Below are 25,757 nucleotides of genomic sequence, written 5' to 3' on the forward strand. Positions count from 1 at the left end.
ATGTGGTTTTGCTAAGCACTCGGATCACCTGGATTTTAGTGGCCCACTGTGAAATGGTGCCACTTGTGGATTCACAGCATGTAACAATGAATGTTCATCCCATGACTGCACAATCAACATTAATCACTCCAAGGATGCCTGGGCACTTCAGTCCCGCCTACAGAAAGGTGTCAGGATTATCTGCTGGCATGAAGGCCTTTGAAATCTCCATCACAAGCAGAGATGAATACACCAAAGCGCTAGGATCTTCTAAGGGATGCAGAAATCCCACTGCTTGATTCACTTTCCATTACACATAGGCAGCCAGAAGCTTGTAACCTCCACAATCTCTTATTGTTTGCTTGTTTTGGGAACAGGAACCAGTTTATTTAGGTGACAAACATATCTCCCTGCCAAAGGCAGCAGGGCCCCCCCCACCCGCCCAAAACTCACTGCTGTTACAAGTGCCACTATGCCCTCCAAAGAGCTCTAGCTTAGGAGGGATTTTCTGGGCTCATACTGAAAATGCAGATATACTTCACAGGCTGGGCGATATGCCAGGGATTTAGGTTATACTCAGAGTAGATGTTAGCTCTGAAATTCAGGGACCTCAAAGAATTTAACCTCCCCTCCCTCAAAAAACACCTGCCTTCCCAGCTGTGTGGCACACCTGGTTTCCAAAACCTCACCCACCTCCCTCCCAGCTGGGACCGAGCTGTGGACTATGTTCACGGCAGAAAATTTCAGTGTTTGTCAAATGAGGAGGATAATATTGGCTGGATCAAATGGGATAAAAATTTGGGTTGAAAGGTTTCAGGTTCAAGCCTCAAATGCATGAAGGTAAAAGCTGAGAGAAGAGCGTAAATTTGCTGCAGTGTCTCAGAAGAAACTGAGGAGATGAAAGTTCTGCTATTTGAAACACAGCACAGAAGTGATGCTAGAAATCCTGTAGCCTGCCAGTGAGCCCCAAGGGGGTGTCTCTATCTCCTTTAAACAGAAACCAACTGCATCAGACTGGGATGGACACTGACCCAAATCTCATTAGGAAAAGGGATAGCTATATACAAACAAAATTGTCTTCCTTGTTTGAGTTAATTCACCACCTGCAGTTCAGCACCCTTTTGCCAGCCATTGTCTGGGTGTTCAGCCAACCAACTTGGAAAATGACCCAAGGAAACTGGATTCTCAGTGTTCCTGGTTTCAGGCATCCTGCGATGCAAGAGAGCTTGCTCCTTTCTATTATATGTAACAAAGCAAGAACAAAGGAAAGGAGTCACCTATTAGGAGCTGAGCTAAGGCACTAATGATGGAGTAGGTGAGGAAAGAAGAAACACAGCAGGAGGAGAACTTCCCAGTCATGATGCCCCAGAAGATCATTGTACTTTTTGCTCTATTTCCTTAAAAAGCCCAATGTTACCTCTATAGAAAAGGAGGAGCTAGTACAGTATTATAGTATCCCTGTTGGGGCTTCATTTTAGGCTTATTTTGTTGTTCTCCCAGAGAGATTTGTTTCAGATACCAAAGTCACACAAGCTGTTTCTGAAGTGAATTTTAGTGAATGCAGGCAGAGTTGTCTGAGCAGCTCTGGATCATTGCAGCTCTGTGTGGATACCTGTTTTGTTGATTTTTCCCCATGGTTTTCCAGAAAATAAGACGCCTGTCCCACTTTTTGGCATGCTACTGAGAGAAGCCACTGAACTGTGCTGACCCTAGGAGTGCAGTCTGTCCCTGTGCACAGCAGAGGCATTCTTGTTGTCATCACAGCTTGATGAAGATCGATGATGGCTGGTTTGTCTTCTGCCCAGTGTCATTGAGGGGGAAAACGCTAGAGATGGCTACATCCACAATTCCTTGGCACAGCTCTGCATACAGCTTCCTAAGAGAAGAGAGAGAGAGAATCAGATGCCCAGGCAGGACAAACCAGCTGGCCCCCAACTGATTTTTACATAGACATGCATTTTCCCAGAAGGATCTACAAGATCCTGCTCCCATTACAGGTAGCTCCAGAGTGGCAAACAGGAGGAAGGTGGCTTCTCTTCCATCTCCTCTCCACCTACCCCAGCAACCATCTTCTTTTTAAATGGTACTCCCATTCCCAATATTGCTCTCCGCAGGACAGGACCACAAAACCCATTATCTAAGTTTACTGTCAGAACAGGTTCCTGAGGAAAGTCTCCACACTCTCAGGCCCCAGAACTGAGTCATGGCAAGATGCACAGGGGCAGACAACAGTTGAGCACCCCCTGTACCGGCCTTCCAACTTAGGGAGTCATGATTATCGCACTGAACCCTCTTCACATGGGGACATGCCCCAGAGGGACTGCTCTGATGTGTTCACAATTTGATGAAATGCTGCGCTGAGGTGCAGCTGGGCACATGGGCTTGTGACCAGGCACAGATACTTCACAGGACCCTCCAGAAGTGGGGTATGTGTTTCTCCATGGCACACTCAAATAAAGCAGGATTAGGTAGAAGAGAGACAAGGTGTTTGAGAAATGAGTTAACAATAGCTTCACTTTCTCCTGAAGGAAATACACCTGTCACCTCCCTGATCATGCTGGCATCTGCGACATTTTTGATATCAACATAGTCCATACTAGGATTATCTTTCACCTTTTGTAGTTGGGTCTACATGACAAGTAAAGTGCTTTTTCAGCTCCTGGGAATGTTACTGCTTTCAGCAGCCAATTTTTGTCTCTAAAATGAGAACTGTGTGGTATGGATGCTATAAATTAGAATAACCCTGAGGAGGAGAAGCCACAAATAACCAAAATCTACCTAAGCTGCTTTTGATGGCTTCCAAGTACCCACAGAGCACAAAGCAAACAGGGCATTGCTGCAACTCAAATCCATCCGGCAATAGTTAAATTCTAACCATATGGCAACACAAGGACATGCAAAGCAGTATCACAGCATGTGGCATGTAGTGAACAAGGCATCCTGGACACAGAAAGCTCCCGAAGCCCTGAAAAGGCTGCTGAACAGGCTGTCTGGTAGGTTTGACCTGTATTTTTTTGTCAACTGTTAGTGATGACCTAATTTAATTTAATTTAATCTACATCCAATCTAATCTAATTCTAATGTAGTGATGTACAGCCTGTTCTGTTTTGCTGGGCTTGTATATAATACAGATTCCCATTTAGCAAAGATTCCTAGTCTCCTGCAGTTGTCTCAATCACATAATACAGCACCTCCCACTGTGCCTATGCAGAGATGTTCATGGCCACGGCTGTTTGTTTGTCCCAGCCTCCCTGGGGTTGGTGGGAGCTTTGATCCAGCATCTTCAGCATCCAGTGTTCTCTGAGGTCCTGCTGCCTGCAAAATCAGTCATTCACTTCCAGCTGCTGTCCATGACACTACTCATTTAGCATGTGTTCAGTTAAAAACCAGCCACAAGTGGCTCCATAAGAGAGATTAAGAAACCACCTGACCCCCGAAGCCTTAATTCTGCAACATAACTTCAACTCAATAATGTCAATAAAAATGATCCAAGTTATGTTCAAACTCATTTGTCCAAAAACTGAGGTTAGTGCCCTGTCTCACATGGGAAAGAAACCGGGGTATACCAAACATGGGGACAGGAGCAATGAACTTAAATCAACTGGCATTTAGAGTAGTGTCAGGTATGGGCTAGCCAACTCCCCTGCTATTCACTTCCTTCTACCTTTTTCACTTGGAGCTGGGACACAGCCATGTGGGAGAGGCAAGTGAATGGTGGCTTCCTGGGCAAAAGGATGATGGAACAGGAATTAGCAGGACTCATCTGAAGAGTTTCAAATTAGATTCAAAAGGGGATGGGGTTGTAGCTGGGCTTGCACCAGTGAGGCAGCATTGCAGAACTGATGAAGACCGGGAGGCCTCCCATCCCCCTAGGGTGAAATCAGCGTGCTCAGCTCACACCCTGAAATGCCTGTACACCAATGCATGCAGCAGGGGGAATAAGCAGGAGGAATTAGAAACATGTGTTCCGGCAAGGGATTACAATTACAGAGACATGGTGGGACAGCTCACATGACTGGAATGTGGTCATGGATGGCTATGTCCTTTTCAGCAAAGACAGGGCAGCAAGGTAAGGTGGTGGAGTTGCTCTTTATGTGAGAGAGCAACTACAATGTATTGAGTACTGTCCAGGAGCAGATGAGGAGCGAGTTGAGAGTCTGTGGGTGAGAATTATGGGGCAGGCTGGCAGGGGTAATACTGTTGTGGGTGTCTATTGCAGGCCACCAGATCAGGGTGAGGAAGTTGATGAGGCCTTCTACAGGCAGCTGAGAGCAGCCTCACAGTCACAGGCCCTGCTTGTCGTGGGGGATTTTAACTTCCCTGATGCTTGTTGGAAGGACTACTCAGCCATCCAGCCAGACTAGGAGGTTCCTCCAGTGCCTTGATGATAACTTGCTGATGAAAATGGCGGATGAACCAAGTAGGAGGGGAGCACTGCTGGATCTCATCCTCACTAACAAGGAGGGTCTGGTTGAAGCAATAAAGGTTGAGGGCTGCCTTGGCTACAACAACCATGAGATGGTGGAGTTCAGGATCTCGTGTGGCAGGAACAGAATACTTAGTAGAATCACAACCCTGGACTTCAGCAGGGCCAACTTTGGCCTTTTCAAGCAATTGCTAGGGGAAATCTTGTGGGCAAGGGTACTTGAAGGTGAAGAGGTCCAAGATAGTTGGTTAGCATTCAGGGACTGCTTCTTCCAAGCTCAAGATCGGAGCATCCCGACATGTAGGAAGTCAAGGAAGGGAGCCAGGAGACCTGCATGATTAAACAGGGAACTGCTGGGTAAGCTCAAGTGGAAGAGGAAAGTTTACAGATTGTGGAAGGAAGGGCTGGCCACTTGGGAAGAATAGAAGGCTGTTGTCAGAGGATGTAGGGAGGCAACTAGGAAAGCTACGGCCTCCTTAGAATTAAACCCGGCTAGAAGGGCCCAGGACAACAGAAAGAGCTTTTTCAAATACGTGGCAGATAAAACTAACACTAGAGGCAATGTACACCCACTGATGAATGAGGTGGGTGCCCTGGTGACAGAAGATACAGAGAAGGCAGAGTTACTGAATGCCTTCTTTGTCTCTGTCTATACTGCCGGGGGCTGTCCTGAGGAGCCCTGTACCTCTGAGGCCCCAGAGGAAGTCAGGACAATGGAGGAGTCTGCCTGGGTTGATGAGGACTGGGTTAGGGAGCAATTAAGCAATCTGGACATCCATAAATCCACGGGTGCTGAGGGAGCTGGCTGAAGTCATTGCTAGACCACTCTCCATCATCTTTGCCAAGTCTTGGGAAACGGGAGAGGTGCCTGAGGACTGGAGGAAAGCAAATGTCACTCCAGTCTTCTAAAAGGGCAAGAAGGAGGACCCGGGTAACTATAGACCGGTCAGCCTCACCTCCACCCCTGGGAAGGTGATGGAACAACTTATCCTTGGTGCCAACTCAAGATATATCAAGGATAAGAGGGTGATTAGGGGCAGTCAACATGGCTTCATCAAGGGGAAGTCATGCTTGACCAACCTCATAGCCTTTTATGACAACATAACCAGGTGGATAGATGATGGTAAAGCAGTGGATGTGGTTGTTACAGCTAAAGGCAAGACGTCAATAAATTGTGGCAGACGCTCCCTGTTATCCCTTTTACCTCTCGCCACCCCTTTCCTTTAGATCGGAAAGATGGTAAGAAAGATCAGGGAAAAGGAAGAGAGACTTAGACTTCAAGTTGGAGACTTCTAAAGGGTTTTACTAATGCTACTAATAAATAGAGAATATATATACAAAATATACAAAACCAATCTCAAATGCTTGATGTGGAGTTGGCATCACTCCAGCAGCAGGAGCTGGGTGTGCAGAGCTAGCAGCTCCAGCAGGTGCAGCTCAGGCCCCCGGAAGTCATGGGCTGGACTTCACAGCAAACCGGAACCTGGTTGCAGGATGCAGGACCTGAGGCCTGTAAATCACAGGCAGACAGACAGGGGCCTCTCTAGATGCTGGCCACAGTCGAAGAGAGCATGACTCTTGTGATCACCCTCTTATATAGGGGGTATGAGATTATGGGATGGAATACTTCCGTTGGTCAGTTCTAGTCACCTGTTCCATCCACCCCTCCTCAAACATGCCCCTCTCACAATGGAACGTGGGAAAACTTATCAGTCTTTCTTAGCTACCATAGTAATAAATCTAAACATGAGCTTCTTCAGCATTCCATTGGTGTCTTATCAGCACTGAGTACAGCATCCTAGGAAAAATATGCAGGCTAAAACTCAGAAAAGTACAGCTACCTAGAAGAACTTTGCTGAAAGAAAAATCACTAAAAGAGAACTGGTCTTGTTTTTAACAAAACCAGGACAGTGGTCTATCTTGATTTCAGTAAAGCCATTGACACAGTCTCCCACAGCATCCTCGCTGCTAAACTGAGGAAGTATGGTCTGGATGATCGGGTAGTGAGGTGAACTGTGAACTGGCTGAAGGAAAGAAGCCAGAGAGTCGTGGTCAATGGGACAGGGTCTAGCTGGAGGCCTGTAATCTAGTGGAGTGCCTCAAGGGTGAGTACTGCAACTGGTACTATTCAGTATATTCATCAACGACTTGGCTGAGGTAATAGAGTGCACTGTCAGCAAGTTTGCTGATGACACCAAACTGGGAGGAGCGGCTTATACGCCAGAAGGCTGTGCTGTCATCCAGTGAGACCTGGAGAGGCTGGAGAGCTGGGAGGGGAAAAATTTAATGAAATATAACAAAGGGCAAATGTAGAGCCTTATATCTGGGCAGGAACAACCCCAGTTTCCAGTATAAGTTGGGGAACAACCTGTTAGAGAGCAGTGTAGGGGAAAGGGACCTGGGAGTCCTGGTGGACAGCAGGATGACCATGAGCCAGAACTGTGCCCTTGTGGCCAAGAAGGCCAATGGCATCCTGGGGTGTATTAGAAGGGGGGTGGTTAGTAGGACCAGAGAGGTTCTCCTTCCCCTCTACTCTGCCCTGGTGAGAACACACCGGGAATATTGTGTTCAGATCTGGGCCCCTCAGTTCAAGAAGGACAGGGAACTGCTGGAGAGAGTCCAGCGCAGAGCCACGAAGATTATTAAGGGAGTGGAGCATCTCCCTTATGAGGAAAGGCTGAGGGAGCTGGGTCTCTTTAGTTTGGAGAAGAGGAGACTGAAGGGTGACCGCATTAATGTTTATAAATATGTAAAGGGTGAGTGTCACAAGGATGGAGCCAGGCTCTTCTCAGTGACAACCAATGGTAAGACAAGAGGTAATGGGTTCAAACTGGAATACAAGAGGTTCCACTTAAATTTGAGAAGAAACTTCTTCTCAATGAGGGTGACAGAGCACTGGAACACATGCCGAGGAAGGTTGTGGAGTCTCCTTCTCTGGAGATATTCAAAACCCACCTGGACGCATTCCTGTGTAACCTCATCTAGGTGTTCCTGCTCTGGCAGGGGGATTGGACTAGATGATCTTTTGAGGTCCCTTCCAATCCCTAACATGCTGTGATTCTGTGATCATAAGGGTATGACAGAAACTGGTTACTCACTGGGCACAGGCTGGGGCCCCATTGACTTCTATCAGCCAGACCTTCAGCTCCTCATCCACCATGAAGTCAAAGCCAAAGAGCTGGAAGCTCTGGTAGTGAAGATGCTTTGTGCTGATTGCAGGCTCTATACACATAAGGCAGCTTCTGTGAATGGCAAAAAACCCAGAAACCCAAGATTAAAAGCCCCGTGGATATATTTGTTGCACTGTGGACATATCTGTTGTACTGCAGCTTCTGAAGACATGTGCATAGTGCAGTTAAGTGGAGGGGTTTCCTGTTGCCCTGGGACTGCCAAAAATTACAAGCCATATCCCATACACATCATGGTAACCAAATCCCTGCACATGAGATTGTGCAGCCATCAAAATACACGTGGGGACACCCCTGAGTTAACTCCCAAAGAGCTGGAGAGCAGCATCCACCCCCACTACTGGATTAGGCAAGTCGAAAAACATGATGTGCGATTAGAGCCTGGAGCAGAAGACAGAGCCACAAAGGGCTGCAGCAGGTCCCCAAGGAATGGCCATTGAGAGCTCATCTGCCTTTGAGGCCATCAAAGATCACGTCATGTCTTTTTGGTGTAACAACAACAAGGTACTTGCAAAGTGAATTCCACCATAAAGGATCACTTTTTCAAGACCTGGATTCTCTGCAGCACCGTGATCTCTGAGAGCTCTCACCAGGCACTTTGTGTTCTGAGTAAGACAACCTACACCAATGACATGTGCTGCTGCTTGCTGATGGTGGGGGAGGCAGTGAGATCCTGCAGACCTGAGTCCTGTTTCACTTCCCCTCTTACACTTTATATCTTTTTTTAACCTCAACCTCCCCCAGCCCTGTTTTTTGACCTTCCCTTACTGAGTGATCTCACTCCACCCTTCTCCAGCCACAGCAGGCAAAATGCAGACACATTGACCCTTGAAAGAACAGCATACACTGGGGTCCATTTTCAGTGAGCAATGACATTGGAGTGTTTACGGCTTTATCTTAAATTCATCTCTGAGTTGCAACCCCTGATCCATGCAACTGATACCCTTCCCTTGTTGGTCTGCCTGCTTTCCCAGATGTGTCCATAAACATTCCCTGTAACTGAAGGGTTAAATTTCCCTACACATTAGGCAGTGGCTACCTTATTATGTGTTTGATTTGCAGTAAGATGCTGTTCTCAAGCGTTGTGTTCAGAGCATCCATCAGATACTGGTTGAACTCCTCAAAGAACATTTCATTCCCTTCCTCATAACGCCCATAGTTTTTGGAATATTCCTTCTGAATGCAGTGATTGGTCAAGTGGCAGGTTTTGTCCTGGAAATTAGCACTGTTATACGGTTCGGAAGAGGTCCGCAGGACACCCTCTCTGTAGAGGTAGATATTATATTGATGATCCACAAGAACCCAGCTCCTGAGAGGCAAGAAAACAAACTCTAGTCTCAGTGGTTTAAAAAGAAACAGCACGAAAATGAAAACCGATATTACTACAGAAGCAGAAAAGGTTACCTGATGTCAAACTTGCGATGCCCTGGCTCTAAAAGCAGAGGCTTCTCCAGGTATTTCTGAATCACATGCACTTGCCCTTGCTCATCGATGAAGTCCAGAAGCTCTGCAGCCTCTGAAGAAATCAAGATCCCTTCCCCTGGCACAGAAAGATGAAGACAAGTTAGGCAGAGGATCCTCCTACCTTTGCTGGAGTTCTTTCAGGGCCCAAGTAGACCATAGCTCACTCGCCCAAAGAGCCAGGCGACATGCCCAAGTGGTGTCATGTTTGCTCAGGGTCAGGTGGTGAATCTGCGGAGGTTTCTCCCTGTGATCACACCATGGGGCCTCTGGCTCCCCAGTAACCGGAGCCAATGCAAACGGGAACCAAGGGTACCTGAGATTTTTCTTATTTTAAAAACTTTTTATTTGGGGAGAGAGGATTTTGGTGGTTTTTTTATCCTAGACTCAGACTTTCTCCCCTTGCCTAGCTCCTCTGGTTGCCAAAGGCATTCACACATGCACACTTGTGCAGTGTTGCCCTGCTTAGTGAGCTCCTTTAAGTTACTGTTAAAATAATTGCTGAATTAGGAAAAGAACTGTTTCAAAACATTAATCCATGTGGTCTGTGTTTTCCCCTGCGTGGAAGCTCTTCATTAAAGAAGATAGCTGTGCCTTTTAAATACTGCCACATTTTGGCTGAAGCTGTCACTGTTCATTTATTGCAAGAGTCCAGATATGAAACCACTGTTGCAGAGCAATGAAAAGAGAAACTATCCTTCTGGGGTTTGATTAAGGGGTGGCACAGTGCCACATGAGAGATAAACCAGCTCAGGTAAAATTATCTAACACTTCTCTGGCACTATGTTCAGTCTTCAGGCATTTAGTTACCTTTTTGTACAAAAGCTGATGACTCAGTCTTAATTCAGTACTAACTTTTTTTTGAGGAAACACCGAGTGGAAAGAAACAAGGGGGCAGCAGGGGAAGAACACAGGTTTGGAGCACATGCAGGGTTTGATAGAGTCATCCCATGGAAAACAGTCCTGGCTGTGACTTCTGAAAGTTGCTGTTGGCACAGACCTGCAGGTAATTTTTTCAATGCTCCATGTTTTGCACACCTGTGAGGCACAGCTTCCCAGGACCACTGGCCCCCTATCCTTCCTAGCATCCTCCACTGAAAGGAAATACTTTCATCAGAAGTATCTTCCTCACCCATGTTTTATGCAGGGGACAAGATTTTCAGTCCTCTGATCAGAGCAGAGCCAGGCAGAAACTTGCATTAGAACAATCAAAGGGCTGTGCACTGGGAGGAGAAGAGAAACAATATCTCTGTAAGCCAGCAAAGCCCCTGCAGTGGGAAGATCAGCAGGCATTCATTCTGCACTGGACAGATGGTGAATCAAGGGGAAGGTTAGCTGAACTATGCACCTAGTCAGCAACCTGGGGAGGTAGCAAAGCAGTTTATGTGGGGCAGCTGTACCTTCTCTCAAAGAAAACATCAAAACCCCTAGCCACAGTTGAGCAACCTCTCAACTTTTAAGTCAGGACATCCTAAAGCTTTCATCTTCCTTTTACTGATGGACACCCAAGCCTCCAGTAGACCTATATCCCAAGTCAGGGGCTGTGCCTCAGCTGGATCTGCCTCAGCAATTAACGTTGACAAGCTTGCTTCTTCATCAGAAGTAATCCCCAGACATTATAACTTCCCTCTAGAAGATTAATATGAGGCTCTGCTTTCCACTTTAATTCTTAGCTTGAGCTCTGCAGCACACTGATGAACATGAAAGGTTAGTGCGCTCTAATGCAGAAAAGATGGCATCACAATTGAATAAAGTATGTGGAGAGTTTAAACCTTCCCATCCTGCAGCAAAACACAGTAATGCCCTTTCAATTGCCCAGATTGATTCTTTGCCAGACAGTTATACTACACAGAAACACATTCCCTCACTGGCATAACAAAGCACTCATCTCCCCTTCCTCCCTGATGAAAATTAAGTGTACTGATCTGATGCTTCTTGCTAACACAGCCAAGAGAGCTAAGCAGTGAAGGAAGCCAGTTTTAGTATGCAGCCTGCCTGCAACCACCTCTGGCTTTCAAATTCCCTGCTGACTTTTGTAAGACTGCATCAAAAGTGACTCTGCAAATATGAGTAATACATGTGGGCTTGTTCTCTTTGAAAAGATCAGGACCTTCCCCAAGCTGGGCTCTGCAGCCTGGGGTCTGCACACATGGCAAGGCAAGATTTCATAAAGCGAGTTCTGATAATGTGCCCATGATACTGTCATAACTGAAAGACAGCAAATATTACATTGGTGCAAAAGTAATTGCAGTTTCGGGCCATGAATTTTAAAACATTATAACTAGGCTCAAAAATATCTTTATCAATCAAAATAAGAACCATTATAATCAACACATTTTTGCCAATGAGAAATAAGTTTGTTTATTCCTATAGCATCAAACTCTTGGAAAGCATTTTCCACATCCTGATAGTTGTGGAAGCATTTTCCATGCAAAAAGTTGTTGAGATGCATGAAGGGGTAGTCAGTTGGCAAGAGGTCAGGCAAAAATGGTGGATGAGTGGTCAGGCCTTGTGGAGAAAAATCAGGCCCTTTCTGTTGACCAATGCCGGCTGCAGGCTTTGCAGTTTTTGGTGCTTCTCACTGATTTGCTGAGCATGCTTCTCAGGTGTAATGGTTTTGTCGGGATTCAGAAAGCTGTAGTGGATCAGACGAGCAGCAGAGCACCAGACAGTTATCATGACCTTTTTTATGGGCAAGTTTGGCTCTGGAAGTGTTTGGGAGGTTCTTGTTGATTCAGCAACTGAGCTCATCATTGCCAGTTGTCATGTATGATCCACTTATCATCACACGTCACAATCTGATTGAGAAATTGTTCATTGCTGTTGCGTAGAATAAGAGAAGATAACACTTCAAAACAATTTTTTGGATTTTCAGTCATGAGTAACCTACTTATTGAGCTTCTTCACCTTTCCAATTTACGTCAAATGCCAAATGACTGTAGAATGGTTAATGTCGAGGTTTTCGGCAACTTCTAATGTAATTGTAAGAGGATCGGCTTTGATGGTTGCTGTCAATTGGTTGTTTTCAACTTCCAATGGCTGGCTTCTATGCTCTTCATCTTCAAGGCTCTCATCTTCTTTGTGAAACTTTGCCAAAGGTGGTGTTGATGTTGTGAGTTGTCTCTGCCGCTTTACGACCCATTTTGAACTTGAATAAGAAAATCACTTGAATTTGCTTTTTGTCTAACATTGCATAGTCTAAATATAAAATGAACATCAAGTAACAAGTCAGTATCAAAAAAACATAAAGTGAGAAAAGCAAATTAAAATGATGTATATCAAATGGCAAATTTCAACAATGCTAAAACCACAATTACTTTTGCACCAAAGCATTACATCTATAGCTGTGTCCAGCTACCTCATCTAATAGCTCATTATTTATGTAGAGTGAGCAATGCAATGACCCTGGAACAAGGAAGGACATATTATCACTTAGGTATCTATTGCCTTATTCAAATGAAAGCGACATACAGACACTGCATTGCTGTTCTTTGCTCTGGTACCTTCCCCTGAGGCTTGGGTGTAATTTTGATGCACTGAGCTCATGGCTGCTCAGCCAGTCTCTCAGCGTGACCATGGTTAGGCAGGCACCTGGCAGGCACCTGGGTTTGGTTCAAAGATAAACAGCCATATTTCTGCTCTGGTGAAAGCAAGCGTAACTGCACCATGGGCTCCTAGCTCTTGCTGCTGTCCTCCTCCCCATATCCTGTTCTGCTCCCTGTTATCTCCTGCTCTCCACATTCCCCTCGCCTGCTGCTCCCTGCTGCCTTCTCCCTGCAACAAACTTTCCCATTATTTTGAAGAACATAAGTAGGAGTCACTTCACTGCCAACTATATTCTAGGTAACATGTGCATGTTACAGTGCTTGTTAGAAGCCTCATGCCACCAAGCAAAGGAGAGCCCTGTGCTGGCTTGACTGGAATGATGTTGGTAGGTGAAGCCCTTTATAGATACACTATATATAAGCTGGCCTCAGCTAAACCCCAGGACTCTACCGATCAAGAGTAAGGAATAACGAGAAGGTGGCTCATTTTGCTGGAGAATGAACCTTTGGCACCAGCTGAGGACTTGGCAATCCACACATTGCCTTCTTTGCCTTCCCGCCGCCTGTTGTAAGCTGCCAAGAAGACTTCCCGCTCATCTGTCCTTGTGTTGTTTATGAGATGGCAAATTCCATTCTGTGCCGGAGCCACGGGGGTCTTCAAGTTTGTTGGGTAAATCACATATGACTCGGGGAACCATGTGCAAGACTCTGATAGTTCAGGGCTTGTCTTGATTAGCCTGGGTAAAAGAGAGATAGGCTGTTAATCTTGAGTGTGTCCCCACCTGCATGGACATAATTTAATAAGTAAATATCATCAATAACTGGGCTCTTTTGCTTGGTGAAGAATACCAAGTTGCAGATAGTCTGTGCTAAATTATTGTATTTTCTGTAGACACTTGAAATCAGGGTTTTCCTAAAGATATCACAGTAAGCCCAACCTGCAGCCAAACACTGCTCTTTGAACCAGACCGGCACGCTTTTGTTAAATATTTTGTGGATACTATGGGTATCATGAAATAAATAGTAGAGAAGTTTCCATGACAGAGCATCTCGTCTACCACTAATGTCTACTGATGCCAGTGATCTACTGTTAGCAGAGCCCAGGCCTGTTTTTCAGAGTCAAGGTTGCTGCCTGCCTGTCTGAATGCTCATTCGTGTAAGGCCAAGAGCAGAGCTCATGAATTGCTGACTCTCTCTGTGCATTTGTGCCTCTCTGTTGAAATGTCAGTCCGTCAGTGACACCCTGGGAGCCTTGAGGAGTGTAATTTGCAGTCCCTTGTGTTCATAAGCAGCTCCATGTATGGTCGACTCAACAGTTAGAAAGGTCAGCTAAGCTTCAGCAGAGAAAAACAGGTGTGCAGGCACTTTCAGCATTGCCTCTAGACCATGAGCCACAGAGAAACACAGCTGGGGAGTGCCATGAGTGCCTTTTTAAAAAATACTCTGCTAGTTCCTGACAAACAACATCAACACTGTAAAGAAAACACCTGGGACCAGATTCTTCGCAGGGGAATGCAAGACCCCAGAAGAGCACACAGACTCTGGAGGACTGCATCAGTACGAGAGGGGTGGTAGCTGGGCTTGCACAAGTGAGGCAGCACTGTAGAACTGATGAAGACCGGGAGGCCTCTCATCTCCCTAGGGTGAAATCAGCGTGCTCAGCTCACACCCTGAAATGCCTGTACACCAATGCATGCAGCAGGGGGAATAAGCAGGAGGAATTAGAAACATGTGTTCCGGCAGGGGATTACAATTACAGAGACATGGTGGGACAGCTCACATGACTGGAATGTGGTCATGGATGGCTATGTCCTTTTCAGCAAAGACAGGGCAGCAAGGTAAGGTGGTGGAGTTGCTCTTTATGTGAGAGAGCAACTACAATGTATTGAGTACTGTCCAGGAGCAGATGAGGAGCGAGTTGAGAGTCTGTGGGTGAGAATTATGGGGCAGGCTGGCAGGGGTAATACTGTTGTGGGTGTCTATTGCAGGCCACCAGATCAGGGTGAGGAAGTTGATGAGGCCTTCTACAGGCAGCTGAGAGCAGCCTCACAGTCACAGGCCCTGCTTGTCGTGGGGGATTTTAACTTCCCTGATGCTTGTTGGAAGGACTACTCAGCCATCCAGCCAGACTAGGAGGTTCCTCCAGTGCCTTGATGATAACTTGCTGATGAAAATGGTGGATGAGCCAAGTAGGAAGGGAGCACTGCTGGATCTCATCCTCACTAACAAGGAGGGTCTGGTTGAAGCAATAAAGGTTGAGGGCTGCCTTGGCTACAACAACCATGAGATGGTGGAGTTCAGGATCTCGTGTGGCAGGAACAGAATACTTAGTAGAATCACAACCCTGGACTTCAGCAGGGCCAACTTTGACCTTTTCAAGCAATTGCTAGGGGAAATCTTGTGGGCAAGGGTACTTGAAGGTGAAGAGGTCCAAGATAGTTGGTTAGCATTCAGGGACTGCTTCTTCCAAGCTCAAGATCGGAGCATCCCGACATGTAGGAAGTCAAGGAAGGGAGCCAGGAGACCTGCATGATTAAACAGGGAACTGCTGGGTAAGCTCAAGTGGAAGAGGAAAGTTTACAGATTGTGGAAGGAAGGGCTGGCCACTTGGGAAGAATAGAAGGCTGTTGTCAGAGGATGTAGGGAGGCAACTAGGAAAGCTAAGGCCTCTTTAGAATTAAACCTGGCTATAAGGGCCCAGGACAACAGAAAGAGCTTTTTCAAATACGTGGCAGATAAAACTAACACTAGAGGCAACGTACACCCACTGATGAATGAGGTGGGTGCCCTGGTGACAGAAGATACAGAGAAGGCAGAGTTACTGAATGCCTCCTTTGTCTCTGTCTATACTGCTGGGGGCTGTCCTGAGGAGCCCTGTACCCCTGAGGCCCCAGAGGAAGTCAGGACAATGGAGGAGTCTGCCTTGGTTGATGAGGACTGGGTTAGGGAGCAATTAAGCAATCTGGACATCCATAAATCCATGGGTGCTGAGGGAGCTGGCTGAAGTCATTGCTAGACCACTCTCCATCATCTTTGCCAAGTCTTGGGAAATGGGAGAGGTGCCTGAAGGCTGGAGGAAAGCAAATCTCACTCCAGTCTTCTAAAAGGGCAAGAAGAAGGACATGGGTAACTATAGACCGGTCAGCCTCACCTCCATCCCTGGGAAGGTAATGGAACAACTTATCCTTGGTGCCAACTCAAGACATATCAAGGATAAGAGGGTGATTAGGGGCAGTCAACATGGCTTCACCAAGGGGAACTCATGCTTAATCAACCTCATAGCCTTTTATGACGCCATAACCAAGTGGAGAGATGATGGCAGAGTGGTGGATGTAGTCTACTCTGACTGAAGTAAAGCATTTGACATAGTCTTCCACAGCATCCTCACAGCTAAACTGAGGAAGTGTGGACTGGCTGATCGCGTAGTGAGGTGGACTGTGAACTGGCTGAAGGAAGAAGCCAGAGAGTCATGGTCAATGGGGCAGAGTCTAGTTGGAGGCCTGTATCTAGTGGAGTGCCTCAAGGGTCAGTACTGGGGCCAGTACTATTCAATATATTCTTAAATGACTTGGATGAGGGAATAGAGTATTCTATCAGCAAGTTTGCTGATGACACCAAACTGTGAGGACTGGCTGACACATCAGAAGGCTGTGCTACCATCCAGCGAGACCTGGACAGACTGGAGAGTTGGGCAGGGAAAAATTTGATAAAATATAACAAGAGCAAATGTAGAGTCTTATATCTGAGCAGGAACAACCCCAGTTTCCAGTATAAGTTGGGGAATGACCTATTAGAGAGCAGTGTAGGGGAAAGGGACCTGGGAGACCTGGTGGACAGCCGGATGACCATGAGCCAGCACTGTGCCCTTGTGGCCAAGAAGGCCAATGGCATCCTGGGGTGTATTAGAAGGGGGGTGGTTAGTAGGTCCAGAGAGGTTCTCCTTCCCCTCTACTCTGCCCTGGTGAGAACACATCGGGAATATTGTGTCCAGTTCTGGGCCCCTCAGTTCAAGAAGGACAGGGAACTGCTGGAGAGAGTCCAGCACAGAGCCACGAAGATTATTAAGGGAGTGGAGCATCTCCCTTATGAGGAAAAGCTGAGGGAGCTGGGTCTCTTCAGTTTGGAGAAGAGGAGACTGAAGGGTGACCTTTTTAATGTTTACAAATATATAAAGAGTGAGTGTCACGAGGATGGAGCCAGGCTCTTCTCAGTGACAACCAATGGTAAAACAAGGGGTAATGGGTTCAAACTGGAACACAAGAGGTTCCACTTGAATTTGAGAAGAAACTTCTTCTCAATGAGGGTGACAGAACACTGGAACACATGCCGAGGAAGGTTGTGGAGTCTCCTTCTCTGGAGATATTCAAAACCCACCTGGATGCATTCCTGTGTAACCTCATCTAGGTGTTCCTGCTCTGGCAGGGGTATTGTGCTAGATGATCTTTTGTGGTCCCTTCCAATCATTAACATTCTGTGATTCTGTGAGACACTAATGTGGAATCAAATGCTTCAAGGAGATCAAGAGCTCTGCCATGAAGATCCCCCTAATGGTCACAGAGTTTACACAGAGACAAGGCTTATCTGCAATGAAAGCTCACCGATTTTTTCCCAGGAGACCCTGCCACAGCTGGTCAAGCAGAAATAACTCCCAGAACTCTTCCTGGAGATGTCTTCAAGCATTTGTTTGACCAACAAATCTGATTAGCTAAAGGCATACTAGTGTCCCACCTCAGTATGAAACAGAGAATAAAAGGAATAGGCTTTAATTAAATGTCTGCAAGGAAAAAGATAGGATTTTTTTCTTTTGGTTTGGCTCTAATCTGATTCAATACACTCCATGTTTTCAAGCAGACGTAATTCAGTTGAAATGGCATTTCCCCTGAAGTTTTTAAAGAGGCCTTTGTGCACACAGATAGCTGCAGAGACCAGCACAGGAGTCTGAAGCCAGCACATGCTCAGACTCTCCCAGAGCAGCTGTTCTGTGAAATACCCTCAGAACAGGTTCAACACTGAGTAACCATTAGAAGAAAAATTTCTGTCAATCCCATGTAACATTTCAGTGAATCTCTTACTTCACCAGAGATGCTTTGCGGCACAGCTTGTCTGCTCCCCTGTAGTAATTCACCAGCTGCACAAGTCCAGGCTCATGGCCTAAAAAGGGGAAACAAAGAGGTCAAACAAACTTCTCAATGAATCTGCTTGGTGCAAGGGTCCTGTGTAGCTGAGAAAAGAAAGCAGGCCGTTTCCTTGCCCTGCATCACAGAAACAGGCTGTAAGCTCGTGCTGTCTCCCATGTTTCCTTTCTTTAAGTTATGAAAAACCATGCATTTGCCCAAGTCTGTTTTGAATCTTACACTTCAATTTTCCAAAGGAAAATAATAATTTCCTAATTCATACTGGGAACTGGCAGTGCCACCCAGAAATGTTTTCCATTTGCTGGTAGCAGTTTTTAAAAACAAAGATTTCAGTTATTCTTACATGCAGTAGCATGATGCAGGGAAGCACACCATGATACAAAGATTACTGGAGCGAGTTCAGAGAAGAGTAATGAAGCTGGTGAGGGGCCTGGAGCACAAGTTTTATCAAGAGCAGCTGAGGGAACGGGGGCTGTTTAACCTGGAGAAAAGGAGGCTGAGGTGAGACCTTATTGCTGTCTAGACCTACCTGAAAGGAGGTTGTAGCATGAAGGGTGTTGGTCTCTTCTCCCAGGTGTGAAGAGATAGGATGAGAAGAAATGGCCTCAAGTTGCACCAGGGGAGGTTCAGATTGGATATTAGGAAAAATTTCTTCCTGGAAAGGGTTGTCAGGCATTGGAATGGGCAGACTAGGGAAGTGGTGGAGTCACCATCCCTGGAGGTGTTTAAATGAAATGTAGATGAGGTTCTTAGGGACAAGGTGTAGTGGTGGACTTGGCAGTGTTGGGTTAACGGTTGGACTCAATGATTTTAGAGGTCTTTCCCAACCAAAATGATTCTATGATTCTATGATCACAGCTTAGGAAAGGGCGTTGCTTTTTTATTTTTCATGTACAGCAATATTCCCTGTCAGGCCTGATATCATACCACAAAACACTGGCAAACATTAAAAGATGTGGAGTCTTGCTTCCTTCTGGCAGTCTGCTGCAAGCTCTTTTATATAAGTTGGGGTGGGAAGGGACCTTTCAGGTTCTCTGCACCAACCTCTTGTTCAAAGTCTGAGTAGCTCTAAGGATGAAGATCCTACTGCTTCTACAGGTCCGAGTCCCAGTGCTTGACTGCCATCATGTGTCCTCCTAAATATCCTGATGGCACCTGCTGAAGTCACACCAGGGTGTCTAGTCTATGCCTTTCTTGTACTAGAATAATCCCAAACTGGTCCGAGTATCCAACTGTAGCCTTACAAGTACCAAACAGAGTGCCAAATAGATGGGTATCTCCTTACTAATACTGGACTTCACACCACAGCCTGCCTTCCCTCTCACACTACATGAACACTTGTGCTCAGCTGGAACTGCTCTGGGGGGCACAGCACATCAGCAGTTGTCCAAAGGGTAACTCAGATCTGGACAACATCATACAGCCTCTCCCAAACAACCAGTGCAGCTGATGGTTGATGAGCAAGAGGCAAGTGATGCCTGGGGTGATACCTGTATCACCGGTAGCAAGAGCTGACAGGAGCATTGATAGGAAAAACCTGATGGAAAACTGCTCTGGTTTGAAATTATCTAGGACTAGAGGTACCCCCCAAGCACGGCAGTTACTTTCACCTTGTCTTTTTTTTTTTTTTTTTTAAAAAAAAAAAAAAAAAAAAAGCTTATGGGAGTGATTTAGACCCTGAAAAAGAATTCAAGAGTTTTAGTTATTCTCTCTGGTGTTTGCCTAGGAAAAAAGGCCTGGAGCAAACATTACCTTGAGGACCAGGCAGCTGCAAGATTACAGAAAGTGAACAACTATTTCAATCCTCAAGTCAAAGCCCTGACCTGGATCACTATTTTATTCACAAATCTTTAAATATAAGATAGCTGAAAACCATCTTCCAGAAATGACCTGTAAGCTCAGGCACTTCAGTGTATAGCCAGCACTGCCAGGCACTTATTTACTGAAAGAAATTACAAAAAAATGTCAAATTTCCTTCTGTCTCTAGTTTACTGATTTTGCTTGGCCCCTGGAGGAATTGAGCTACAGAAGGAGATCCCACCACTCTGGGCAGGCTCTGCCCTGCAGTGGCGATTCCATCCTGTCACCAGTGACAGAGAAATGGGACTGGTGAAAGGAAGAGGACGGGAAAGCTGAAACCTGCTTTAAAACCACTGTTGTTGGATATTCAGTTGGTGCAAAAGGAATTGCAGTTTTTGCATTTTTGAAATTTGCTGTCTGATATTGCAATACATTGTTAAATAAATGTGAATATGTTATATACAATTTTAATTCGCTTTTCTCACTTTATGGTTTTTTTTGCTACTGTGACTTGCTGTTAATTTTATATTTATTTCCATAAAAAGCAAATTCAAGTGATTTTCTTATTTCGGTTCAAAATAGGTTGTAAAGCAGCAGAGACAACTCGCAACATCAACAATGCATTTAGCCCAGGAACTGCTAATGAACTTACAGTACAGTGGTGGTTCAAGAGGTTTCACAAAGGAGACGAGAGCCTTGAAGATGAGTAGTGTAGTAGCCAGCCATTGGAAGTTGACAACAACCAATTGACAGCAACCATGAAAGCCGATCCTCTTACAGCTACATGAGAAGTGGCTGAAAATCTCAATGTCAACCATTCTATGGTCATTTGGCATTTGACACAAATTGGAAAGGTGAAAAAGCTCAATAAGTGGGTGACTCATGAGCTGACTGAAAATCCAAAAAATCTTTGTTTTGAAGTGTTGTCTTCTCTAATTCTGCACAACAGCAATGAATCATTTCTTGGTCAGATTGTGACGTGATGATAAGTGGATTGCATACGACAACTGGCAATGATGAGCTCAGCGGCTGAATCAAGAAGAACCTCCCAAGCATATCCAAAAGCCAAACGCCCCAAAAAAGGTCATTCTCATTGGCAAAAATGTGTTGACTGCAATGGTTTCTATTTTGATTGCTAAAGATGTGTTTGAGCCTAGTTATAATGATTCATGGTTATAATATTCATGGACTGAAACTGCAATTACTTTCACACCAACCTAATAAATCTGATCCACAGGGAGGCACATCTCTGCTGCTTTCCTGAACATCTACATGGAGCCGTGGGCTGCAATGTGGAGTCTGGTGGTCAGCAAGGAGGGACCACAAGGCAAGAAGGGGAACGGGTTCTCGGGCATGTTGTGAGGTCTGCACCATGCATTTTTCAGGGTTAAAAAGCTGCCAAGGCACTGAACAAACTGGTGATCCTCCCATGGCTGGCAGAGCATAGTCCAGTGTTTTCTGCACCATGAAGCCCCTGCAGCCTGTTCCTCCTTCCCTTAGCACAAACTGCTTTTCCATTAGATAAGATGCAGACACTCACTGCTTAAAGGCATGATTCCCCCAAGAATCAGAGTATTGATGAGAGCAACAGAAGTTCCTGCAGCTGGAAAGAGTCCCCATTTCTATCCCTCTCCCACATTAAATGATCCAGCTTAGCCCCTGAATAATGCAAATCCCTTCAGTTCCCTGAATTAATGTCTACTTCCACTGAGTAGAGCCTTTAGGAAAACCACACCAAGCCAGCTGTGACGCAACAGTTGCTCAGGAGGACAACTTTAGGAAGATGTAACAGAGAAGAGAAAGCTTTTTGGAAGATGTACCAAAATAACCATGTTATTTTTGGTCTGAATCTGCTGAATTCAGGCAACCAGCTCCTACTATATACAAGAATGGGTTAAAGAAGTGCGTGCCAAAGCGTGGTACCTCTCCACAGGTCATAGACATGTCACGGCTGTGAGAAAAGGTTTGAATTTTTGGGTATTGCATGGCAACACATGCTGAAGAGCTCACTAAAGCCTTTCCATCACCCTGGGCTCTTTTCAAGAATGGTAGGGGTTGGCCACAAGATGATAAGAGATGGCCACAAGCCATCATGGCTGGACTTGCTGTGGAGGCCCACTCACATCAAAGAACTGCGCTTGTTCTGCACTGAAGACCGATGCTCACGGATCCTGCCTGCTGGCCACACTAAAGCACAGGTCTGCTTGTGGTGCCTGGCTATAGTGTATGCAAGCATCCTTGCTGCTTAAGCCTCTCCTGGTGTTTCTCTGCCTGCTGTAGACACCCCAGCACTGGGAGGTGACCAGATGGCATTGCCATGTGATGGGGACTTTCCACTCACGAACGTACGTGGAGACAAGGGTGGAAGTGGTGGAGACGGTGATTTGCAGTCAGTGGTGATCCAGCAATGCTGGGTCTCCACTGCAAGAGAGAAGCTGCAAAAGCCATCCTGCTGCTAGAGCAAGGGGCTCCTCCTGCTTCAACATTTCTGCATCCAGCAGCAGTGCTGCAAAATCACCCAGGATGGAAGAAACCAGGGCCAAGGGCAGGGAGGAAGGCCAGGAGGGTCCCCTCTGTCCTGCAGGATCACAGGAGAGAAACACACTGCTGACAGGCCTGGTGACAGGAGCCAGCCCAGCAGCTGATACCATGCATGGGGAGCACTGCCAGCCTTGCGGCTCCTGTCAGCTTGTCCCCAGCCATGGGCAGTGATGGTACATCTCTGCTCCCTGCCACGCCCTGCAGCACTGCCAGTGCCTGGCTTGGCTCTCCGTGCTCACAGGTAGCGTGCGGCACCCTGCTTCCCTGCTCTTAGGCTCATTCCCACCTGGTGGGGCTAGGGTGGCTGTTTTTACAGCCCTGCTTGCTGTGGGACAGGCAGGAGACAAACCTGCACATGGAAGATCTCAAGGCCCTTTGTGTTGACAGTGAAACAGAGGGCATCAGGCAAAGACAAAAAAGCTGTGAGGGGGTGTGGTGGATTGTCCTAGCCCTACATACATACACAGAGCCTCTGGAATGTCACCCTGCTCCAAGGAGGGACTAGGAATATTGTTACCCCCATCAAACCCCTGCAGAGGTACATCCCTACCAGACTTAGCTCTGGTGTCAGGGTCTGAGTGTGCTTGGCTTAGACCTGTCCCCCCACCTGTCTCAAACTACAGAAACTAACATGCATGCTCAGCACTGCAACATCCCTGCCCTGTGGCAGGGGATGCCACTGGTGCCACCGTGTTCCCCACAAATCCACGCTGGGTGACTGGAGTCCCCTGCAACAGTGGAAACAGCCCCAAGTGCGTTGCTGCAGGACAAGGCAGGCTGGGAGGTGGAGGCTGCACCCGGGGGTGCTGGGATCCTGAGAGTCGAGTCTGCGACAGGTGAGGGGGGTCATCGAGTGCCTTCTGCCCTCCCCGCCCCCGCTGCTGTGCCACGGTGCAGCCCCCGAGCTGGACGACGTACTTTGGGAGGCATCAGTGAAACCATCTTCCGTGAGCTCAGGAGGAGGATCCTTCGAGCCTTGGCTGGTGGCAGCAGTCCCCGGAAGCAACAACCGATCCCCGGGCCAGGTCACTTTCTGCAGAGCGCCCTGACGGAGGCCGGGAAGCGGCTTCCAAGGAGCCCCCCGGTTCCCACCCTTTGTTCTGGGCGATGCAGGTTAGGGAGGCTGCCGTGTCCCTGCGACAGGGAGCCTAGCACACGATCAGCTGCCAGCGGGAGGCCCGGTGACAGAGACCGGGGGGCACGCCGTCCCAAACTGCGGGGAACTCCGCCGGGGCACGCCCCACCCGCGGCCCCCATGTCCGCAGGCGAGCCGCGGGTGAAACCCACCCTGCGGCAGGAGGACCCGAGGCGGGAAGGGTACAGCCGCAGCCCGCGTCCTGGACTGCAGGTGGGTGTGGGGGGTGTCGGGGCCGGCCGTGAGGGATCCTTACCCAGTCTGCCGAAGGGAAGCCGGTTCCTCTCGCCCAGCATCAGGTTGAAGCGGGGGTTGTCCCTTCGGAGGCGCCGCCACTGCCCGCTGGCAAGGAGCAGCCGGCTCACCTCGGCGTACACGCTGCTACACTCGTCCCGCACCACGAAGGTGTACATGGCGACGGGGAAAGGGGGAACACCCCATCCTAGCCCCGGTAGCGCGAGGGGCGCCCCAGGCCCATGGTGTCCCGCCACAGCCCAGGCACGGCCCTGCGCGGCCGCCACAGTCCGGCCCGGCTCCACATGGCCGGGGCCACCGCCCCCACGCACCGGCCGCCCGAAACTGCCCTGAAGGAGGTGAGGGGGCGTTTCCGGAAGCAGAACCACCCCCTGACAGGTAGTGACGTCACGGAGGCCGGCCGGGGGCGGGGCAGCTGTGCCTTCCTCGTCTCCAAGCGTACTCCGGGGTTTGTGCAGCGTCGCTGCTCGCCTATGTGCACCCTCCACAGTGTGCCGGGGCCGCCTCTGGCACACCGTTGCGGCCGTGCGTGCACAGCGGGCCGCGGCGTTTGCACGGGCTCAGTATGAGCACTGCTGCTGGCCCCTCGGTGCTTCCCTGGCACTCAGCCCCTTGCAGGGTGCAGAGCTGCACAGAATTTGGGCCTACAGCTGCCGCCTCTACACAGCAGCCACCCCTGGGCACCAGTTGAGTGAGGTTAAACAAGGCCAAGTGCGGGTCTTGCACGTGGGTCACAACATCCCCAGGCAGCGCTACAGGCTCAGGGAAGAGTGGCTGGAAAGCTGCCTGGAAGAAAAGGACCTGGGGGTGTTGATTGACAGCCATCTGAATATGAGCCAGCAGTATGCCCAGGTGGCCAAAAAGGCCAACAGCATCCTGGCTTTTATCAGGAACAGTGTGGCCAGCAGGACTAGGGAAGTGATTGTGCTACTCTACTCAGCACTGATGAGGCCACACCTCGAATACTGTGTTTGGTTTTGGGCCCCTCACTACAGGAAAGACATTGAATTGCTGGAGAGAGTTCAGAGAAGGGCAACAAAGCTGGTGAAGGATCTGGAGCACAAGCCTTATGAGGAGCAACTGGGGGAACTGGGGTTGTTTAGCCTGGAGAAAAGGAAGCTGAGGGGAGACCTTATCACTGCAACTACCTGAAAGGAGGTTGTAGCGTGGAGGATGTTGGTCTCTTCTCCTAAGTAGCAAGACAGTACAAGAGGAAATGTCCTCAGGTTGCACCAGGGGAGGTTCAGATTGGATATTAGGGAACATTTCTTCCGGGAAAGGGTTGTCAGGCATTGGAACAGGCTGCCCGGGGAAGTGGCAGAGCTCACCATCCCTGGAGGTGTTTAAATGAAATGTAGATGAGGTTCTTAGGTACAAGGTTTTGTGTCAGTGTTGGGTTAGGGGTTGGATTCAACGATCTTGAGGGTCCCTTCCAACCAAAATGATTCCATGATTCTGTGCACAAATGCCCTGGGGACGAAGCCTGCTCGAGGTGCTGCTGCTAGCTGGAGGCACAGGCAGGTGTTGGTTGCTCTGTGGTCAGCATGGGCTTGCAGGCCTGGTGGGAGTCTGGCAGCCACAGTCTTGGTCTTGCCAGTGGACAACACCAGGAAGCTTCCTAGCCTGGTACAGCCCTTGAACTACTACCCATTACTGGTCTTCCATGTGGGTGGCAATGAAATTGTGACCGATAGTCCAAGGGCAAACTTCAGGGCCTTGGGATGGTTGATTATGGAATTGGCAGCACAGGATATTTTCTCTTCTCCTCTTCCAGTTGTGGGCAGTGACATTAGAAGAAACAGATGGGTGTGCTCTATTAATATGTGGCTCCATGCTTGGTGTCACTGCCACGATTTTGGCATTTTTGATGATGGCATGGCATACATGGCATCAGGTTTGCTTGCATCGGATGTGGCTCACCTTTCATACAGAGGAAAGAGGGTCCTTGCACACAAGCTAGCAGGGCTCATTGACAGGGCTTTAAACTAGATATGATAGGAGGGGGGATGATACTAGGCTCACCTATGACATGCTGTGGGGTGAGACACCTAGCATAGAGGGGCGAGGTGAAGGAGGCTCTAAACTGATGAGCTTGGTGGTAGGGTCCAAAGCGGTCATGCTCACGCCATCACATCCAACTGGGGAACATGCCAGACCAATCAGAGCAGTGAAAAATATTCTTTAGATGCCTCCCAAGATGAAAACCAGAAATGCAACCACCTCAAGGGTACACACAGCTGCAGTAGATCTTTCTGCACTCCTCACGAGAAACCTGCATGCTTGTTGAGTAGT

At 47.8% G+C, this 25,757-nt stretch overlaps 1 protein-coding gene across 2 annotated transcripts; it reads right to left on the bottom strand.

The window, feature by feature from the left end:
* Positions 1–439: 439 nt before the first annotated feature.
* TTL (tubulin tyrosine ligase) lies at positions 440–23,798 on the bottom strand. 2 transcript variants are annotated; one of them, XM_080342449.1, is made up of 7 exons: positions 23,467–23,798; positions 17,672–17,750; positions 13,104–13,336; positions 8,998–9,133; positions 8,633–8,902; positions 7,504–7,647; positions 440–1,855 (listed from the first exon to the last, which is right to left on the bottom strand). In XM_080342449.1, the coding sequence occupies exons 1-7, from the start codon at positions 23,621–23,623 to the stop codon at positions 1,738–1,740; spliced, it is 1,137 nt and encodes a 378-aa protein (XP_080198575.1). In that variant the 5' UTR covers positions 23,624–23,798; the 3' UTR covers positions 440–1,737. The 2 variants fall into 2 exon arrangements, with proteins under 2 accessions (XP_080198575.1, XP_080198576.1); XM_080342450.1 differs by lacking the exon at positions 440–1,855 and adding an exon at positions 3,168–3,294.
* Between the last annotated feature and the right edge of the window lie 1,959 nt (positions 23,799–25,757).

The sequence above is a fragment of the Nesoenas mayeri genome, assembly GCF_963082525.1.
Source record: "Nesoenas mayeri genome assembly, chromosome: 3".
Taxonomy (NCBI): domain Eukaryota; kingdom Metazoa; phylum Chordata; class Aves; order Columbiformes; family Columbidae; genus Nesoenas; species Nesoenas mayeri.

Excerpts from the sequence above, each read along its gene's own strand:
- TTL (XM_080342449.1), bottom strand. The coding sequence starts at position 23,623 with ATGTACACCTTCGTGGTGCGGGACGAGTGTAGCAGCGTGTACGCCGAG. Across the intron at positions 13,337-17,671 it reads CGCAAAGCATCTCTGGTGAA|GCTAATCAAGACAAGCCCTG; the intron begins GTAAGAGATTCA and ends TCTTTTACCCAG. Across the intron at positions 9,134-13,103 it reads GTCCTCAGCTGGTGCCAAAG|GGGAAGGGATCTTGATTTCT; the intron begins GTTCATTCTCCA and ends TTTCTGTGCCAG.